The 7,294-nt window shown below is 32.9% G+C and overlaps 1 protein-coding gene across 1 annotated transcript; it reads left to right on the top strand.

The window, feature by feature from the left end:
• The first annotated feature begins 322 nt into the window (after window positions 1–322).
• Window positions 323–3,177, top strand: LOC134271923 (interferon-induced protein 44-like). Its single transcript, XM_062754153.1, has 4 exons — window positions 323–581; window positions 1,770–1,916; window positions 2,054–2,225; window positions 2,775–3,177. The coding sequence occupies exons 1-4, from the start codon at window positions 357–359 to the stop codon at window positions 3,074–3,076; spliced, it is 846 nt and encodes a 281-aa protein (XP_062610137.1). The 5' UTR covers window positions 323–356; the 3' UTR covers window positions 3,077–3,177.
• Window positions 3,178–7,294: the final 4,117 nt, after the last annotated feature.

Genomic DNA, 7,294 nt, shown 5'->3' with positions numbered 1-7,294 from the left:
GGCGATTGAGCAGAGGGAACTTGATTGTGTCAACGCCTACTGTGACACGCGGTTTTTAATGTCCTTTCTTAAAGGCCTGTAACTTTTATTCCAAAGTGCCGAGCGCTTGGTAAAGAAGTAGTTGCTACCCATATTTTGTCGACTTGAGTCTGTCCTTATCGGGGTTATATGAGTATTTAACCAAATTATTTTTAAGTGAATATTTAACGTTGACCATAGTATATAAAGAACATTATCAAAGTTTAAATAGATTTTCAGGGGACGTAAATGAAAACACAAAAAATATTCTTTTTAAACAACCTCGTTTTTAAATCAACTTTAGAACTTGATGTAGTTAAGCAAAAGAGTTATCTATTATGCTCGACTTTAATTTTTCTGTGCAGGTAATGCAAGAACTGAAGGAAGAAATAGAGAACTATAGACCACTAGAGCAGCTGAAGTTACGTCAGACAAAAGCCCTCCTGATTGGTCAGATAGGGGCGGGAAAGTCCAGTTTCTTTAATACAGTGAACTCCATCTTCCGCGGTTACGTGACCAGCCAGGCGTGTAGTGGAACGGCTGACCACAGTCTCACCACACAAGTATTTGATTGTTTTACAAAAGTGATTTTAAAAAATCCAAAGCACGGCAATATGAATTGAACTTTTTTCACTACATTATTATGTTTATATATATGGAATCAATAAGTACTTTGCATATGAAACACAGTTTTAGATTACCCCTAGATTTTAAAGCAATTTTTTCAATAAATAAAATAACACGTGAACGGAAAAAACAAGTTTTACTTCCTGTAATGATGATATTGATAGTCCAACGTATGGCATATATATAAACAGAAACAGGTTGCCTTAAATTCCATTCTTTAAATTTTCTTAAGTCAAAAACAAGGTCAAATCACAACAAATATAAAGTTGCTTTTTTGGACAGAAAATGGGCTTTGACTGACCACGTGTTGCTGCTGACTACAAATGCCGTACTTGGAAACAACCATTCAATGTGATTGGTCAGTATTATCAGGCTATTGTTGTAATCTTTCATATGCAAATTATTTATTTTTTCCAATCGATTATTGATAACCAGCACACAAAATTTTAGCACGCCCCATCAAGCAAACTGCCACGCTGTTTGTAAAACAATAATAAGTCTGATTCCTTTGATTTGCAAAAGTGATGAAATAAACCCAAAAAACATGGCAATATGAATTGAACTTTTTTCACTACATTATTATCATTTATATATAGGCTGAATCTGAAAAGAGATTTATTTGCAGTTTATAGACAGTTTTAGATTTAGATTTTAAAGCAACTTTTTCATAACTCAATAAAAGCAGAAACTGGAAAAAACAAGATGTGCTTGTAAAACACTAGTACTGATGTCCCCGTATGGCATCTTATAACGAAGGTTGAAGTTTCTATAATGCAAGTCAAACTACAAGGTCATGGTCAAAAGATAAAAGTTGTTGGTACAGACATTACGGACGTAAAACAATATATAGCAACCCATGGACATTATAGGGGCATAAAAATCTTTATAAAACGTCAACATTTATTTTTAAAATATTATTTCTGTTTGTTAAAAAATAAGCGTGTTTCAAACTGATCGATACAAGCTGCTCAACGCAGGTGTGACCAGTTAAAAGGGGGATGTTTACTCCTCCCGGGCACCTGATCCCACGTTTGGAATTTCAATGTTATACCCTATATAGCTCTTCACATATTTGGATTGTTTATATATTTCTATTTTCAATTAATGTGAGATATTTTTTTCAGTTTCGGGCTTATCAAGTGAGAAATGGCCCTTCTGATAAACCTCTCAACTTCCGGTTATGCGACTCACGTGGCTTGGAAGAAGGACAGGGGATCGAAACGAAGGAAATGTGCTATCTGTTGGATGGTCACGTGCCAGAAAAATACGTTGTAAGGGTCTTTATTAAAAAATGAAAAAGACAAATAACGGTGGAATATTACAGTGCCGTATATTCTGTCTTTTGATCATTAATTTATACATATATTTCTGATATCAAAAATTCAAGCATCAAAACTTTATGATGTAGTTTAACCCGTCGGTTCCGCTGACCCCAGACACCCCAGGGTTCATCAAGGCCCCAAAACTGAAGGATCAGATGCACTGTGTGGCCTTTGTGGTTGACGCGTCCACAGTCGATGTCATGTCAGATAAAATGCTTGAAAAAATTAGAAAATTTCAAACACACATGAATCAAAGAGGTATGTCAAAACCCGAGTTTTGGAAAAAAAATTGTTGAAGTTTTGTCAGTGTCTAACAACGAATAAACTTAGTGAGAGAATATTACAGTTGTACATAAAGCTATTTGAAAATTCGAAGATCATGATAAGTAGGTGGACCCGATGGGAAAGTGTGATCTACAAACATTACACATGTAACATGCAACACTGATTTCAAACTGAGTACAGAACCAAGTTAAATACATTGTCACATAGCCCCAAATGCTTCACAAAAATATTCACCTTAAAAATGGACCATACTATCTAGTATCTGTTTAGATATATATGCATTTTTGAATATTTTCATAACTTATTAAAGTTTATGAAAATAACAGACGTTAGACCTAGGTAAAAGTCATTTTTGCTAGAAACATATGACAAGTGCTTAGGATACATAATTTTTTATATACTTTATATAGGTACATAAGCATGATTAGACAAAATCGCTGGTGTATATAGTTACAGATATAAATACATGTATTGAGGTGTTTACCGCCTGTTATTGTTTGGAATAATTATTCTACTTTAAAGGCATCCCTCAGGTTGTATTACTCACAAAGATTGACAAAGTTTGTGAGCCCCTGCAGCGTGACGTTGGATTGACGTATTTCGTTCCCGCTATTCAGGAGCACGTGGATAGGGTGGCGATGATGATTGGTTTACCGAGATCTCACGTGATTCCCGTCAAGAACTACGAGAGTGAACAAGATCTTGACACCAATGTGAATATTCTGACACTGTTAGCCATGCGGCAGATTCTCCGTTTTGCTGACGATTTCTTGTATAACTACTTGGACGATTTGGACCCCGAGATATTAAACACAACAGATTAGACATTTCATAAATTAACTGACATTTTATTGTCAGAAGACATTTTTCATAATATATCCATGTTTCTGCAAGAATTAAATTATTTGATTTTTTGTTCGGTATTTTTTTTTTACAGGACTAAATTTCAATCTTTATTTCAATTACATAGCAGTATTAATTTACATATTAATATTAATAAAACTAGTTTTAGATATTTCGACGTCGTATTGTCAATAAACAATCTATACCCATTCTATATCCATATGAGCTTAAAATTGAAGATACCACGGAGTCTGGTACATCTGTCTCATATTTGGATATTTTACTAGAAAAAGACGTTAATGATAATCTAACAACCAAGCTCTATGATAAACATGATGACTAACTTTTCAATCGTCAACTTCCCTTACTACCTTCATCACCTGCATACGGAGTTTATGTCTCAGTTGATTCGATACACAAGAGCATGATCTATGTATCAATTATTTCTAAAACGAGGTAAGTTATTGACAAACAAGTTGCTGACACAAGAAAATCAGTAGTCTCGTTTAAGGAGGATCTCTACACATACATGTATGAAATATAATTGATTTTTGGTGCATACATTTGTTTATTATATAGTAGACACAACTATCCAATAAAATAAGTTTGATGCTTCGAAGACAATTAGTACATGAAATATTTAAATTCAACCATAAAATTTCAAAAGTAGGTCACAGTGACCTACTTTTTATTTTATACTGTAAAGATCTAAGATAAGAAATAGGTCATCATGGCCTCCAAGGCACCAAAATGCATTATACCATCTTTATAATGTTTCCTTGCTCTCACCAGTGTAAAATTTTTAGGTCAGTAGGTAGGTGAAAAATGTTTTTTCCAGAAAATTTCGAGATATTTGTTGACAGGATAAGAGGAATAAAAAAATGTGTTGCCTCCTGGAATTAAAAAAAATTTGATTCGGGCCTATATTTCAGTTGGACGGTTGGGCAGCGAAACAAAGATGACCTAACTTAATAAACAAATTTTGATGATTCTATAAATGGAAGCATAGAAATAAATATAATTTTATTTTATGTAAAATAGATTGAATAAGATGTTTCATTGAATAAATCATGCAAATTAATGCGCATAAATTATTTTGTGACTTTTTGAACTAAAAGAGTATCACATCTGGTGTATTAAAAATGTGAATATAAAATATTTTTTTTTATCAAACTCTTAATGACTTAAATTAGTGCTGATCAGTTTGAACTTCCGTGTAGTTAAAAATTATAAAAGAAAAAAGTTGGCTCGATGATATTGGTCAAAATAAGTGATTCACAGGCAGAAAAGTGTAATTTTTTCTTGATTTTTAAAACTATATATTTCATTTCTTGGTAAAGTCTTAAGTGAATGTGTAAATTAACTAAATTTTATTCTAAAAACATACATTGATACCTAAATTTGATATTCCGAGCAGATAGTAGTGATAAATATTCTCTGAGTAGAAAATAATGTGTGGATTAAATTCAAAGATATTTAAAATGCATATGTGTAGATTTGAAAAATTCCCTTCTAAATATCCTTTCACAATAAAACAAACGTAATCAGAGATTACAGAGCTCACCTCAATGAATGTTGTCTTTAAGTAAGGCAAAGTCACACAAGTAACCAACAAAAAGTGAACATCCAAAAATGCAAAATTTATGCAAATTTGATATGATACTTTGAAATAGACCTATATAATAATATAAAAACTAGTTCTTCATCATAAAAACATAATTAAAATCCAGCATCTGAAGCAACTTTGAGAGTTTTCATCCCTTGATGCATCATTTGAGCAAGTTTGGTTTATAGAGTCCTAATAGTTTCTTGGTGATAGACCTGCACCCATAACTTTTATCTGGTTCATTATCTGGAAAATGTATGTTGCATTCAGCATCTGAAGCAAGTCCATTGGTGTGCATCCTAAGATGTATCATCCATGCAAGTTTGCTATACATAGGGCTCATTAACTTACTTGGAAATGAAACCTGCATAAACCAGAAGTCTCTAATGAGATTATAGCTCTGCACCTAAAACAACTTTTGAAACTTTGCACCAGGCAGCAATAAATAGAATTAACTCAATAAAGTACATGTATCTTAGTGTAGTCTACCTGTGTGCCAAGTTATATTGAAATCAGACAAAAACTGTAGGAGGAGGAGCGTTTTAAAGGAATTTTACAGAAATTTCTATTTTTAATAATCATGGCAATACCGTTCATCGAAATCAAATACCGATGCATTAAATTATGTATCTTAGTGTAGTCTACTTGTGTGCCAAGTTATTTAGAAATCAGACCAAAACTGTAGGAGGAGTAGCATTTTAAAGGAATTTTACAGATATTTCTATTTTTAGTAATCATGGCAACACCGTTCATAGAAATCAAATACATTAATATTATCTATCAAATACATTAATATTATGTATCTTAGAGTAGTCTATTTGTGCGCAAAGTGATATTGAAATCAGACCAAAATTGTAGGAGGAGTGGCGTTTTAAAAAAAAATTCACAGAATTTTTTATTTTTAGTAACCATAGCAACGCTGTTCATCAAAATCAAAAACCGATGCACTACATTATCTATCTTAGTGTAGTCTACTTGTGTACCAAGTTATAGTGAAATCAGACCAAACCTGAAGGAGGAGTAGCATTTTGAAAAATTATGTACAGCTAGACGGACAGACAGCTACGGACAGCTATATAGTCGGGCGGACGACGGACACCTTACTAGCGCATAATCTCTTCTGGTCTCTGACCAGTATAATAGAGCTAAAAACTAACCTTTTCACTATTCAAGAAAATGTAGGTCAGATTCAGCATCCGAAACTAGCCTGGTAGAATGCATTCTTAGATGTATCATCTATGCAAGTTTGGTCATTATAGTGCTCATAGTTACTTGGAAATGAGACCTGCACCAAACATTAACCTTTTCACTCATGCAGAAAATGTAGGTCAGATTCAGCATCCGAAGCAAGCCTGGTAATGTGCATGCTTAGATGTATCATTCATGCAAGTTTGGTCAAAATAAGGCTTATATTTACTTGGAAATGAGACAGGTCTACACCAAAAACTGCACCAAAAATGTTAACCTGCTCCAAAAACATTAACCTGGTCATTCCTTTGCTGAAATTGCAGCACCTGAAACTTTGAATGGTACAATGAAACACACTCCGTTGAGATGAGCTAAAAATAGTCCTCCAGAAATCTTGTTTCTTTATCACTTTGTGAAAAATTTTTAAACTGAATATTGTATAATGTTTATTTCAACAAATGTTACTAAAATTTGCTAAAGGAATGATTTTTTTAAGGATGGTACCGATTTGATAATTTTGATTTGATAACCAGTACAAAATGTTATATAACTATGATTTGGGGCCTGGGCCCCGGGACACAACCTTTTCATGAACTGTCCATGTTTATGAATAAAGATTTTATTGACTGATGTAATGAATATTTGATACTAGTATCTACTCAGTTCAACTCAGTCCAATTGGGCCTTATCACACAGATGATCAATTCAATGGTTACGATAAGTGTATTTCTGACTCAGCAATTTACATGAGTTAAAAATCAAATATTTTAAATATCAATCAAAGCTCTGAATCCTGATCCAGGTGGTAGGGGTAAAATATCCTTAAAAATTACCAAGAACACATCAGATCACATAGGGGACATGAGTCTCACTATATTTAGATCAACTGTTTGAGGACAATTCAATATTTTGCAGGTCTAATAAAAATTATTTTTCATAGAAATTTAATAGCATCATTTGTTTAATTTCCATGTCAAAAAATACTGATATGAAGTAATTAACATATTTCTTTTTAAGGTATCAAAGCAGATTGGTTTGCATGAAATATTGCATCCAATATGCATCCAGTGAAAGTACTCCATGTAATAATGTCATATTTCTAAAATATAACATAACCGGCTCAGGTGGGTACTCTTTGTAAAGTTTTGAAAACTAAGAATCATGAAATTTTTTTTTCAGTTTAAGTTAATGCAGTTAGTGGCTCAGTGCTATTAAGCAGGCAATCCATCAGTTAATGTTACTTCATAAATTTGGATACAATATTGAATTTTCAATGTCTTGTGATATTTATGAGTTCATGGTTTATGGATTATCTTAGCTTTGTGCAATATGAATTCTTCAAGCTGAAGAAGCTTTAGACACTTTGTGTTTTGGGTCTTGAACAATAAGAACAGAAAGAATGATA

The sequence above is a fragment of the Saccostrea cucullata genome, unplaced genomic scaffold (assembly GCF_032062105.1).
Source record: "Saccostrea cucullata isolate Sc308-1 unplaced genomic scaffold, CSIRO_AGI_Scuc_v1 ctg8687, whole genome shotgun sequence".
Taxonomy (NCBI): domain Eukaryota; kingdom Metazoa; phylum Mollusca; class Bivalvia; order Ostreida; family Ostreidae; genus Saccostrea; species Saccostrea cuccullata.
Note: the sequence above shows the minus strand (reverse complement) of the source record. Positions and strands in the feature narration are given on the sequence as shown.

Bases quoted from the DNA above. Each gene is read 5' to 3' on its own strand.
- LOC134271923 (XM_062754153.1), top strand. From the start codon at position 357: ATGCTCGACTTTAATTTTTCTGTGCAGGTAATGCAAGAACTGAAGGAA. The intron at 582-1,769 runs GTATTTGATTGT...TATTTTTTTCAG, and splicing joins ACCACAGTCTCACCACACAA to TTTCGGGCTTATCAAGTGAG. The intron at 2,226-2,774 runs GTATGTCAAAAC...TCTACTTTAAAG, and splicing joins AACACACATGAATCAAAGAG to GCATCCCTCAGGTTGTATTA.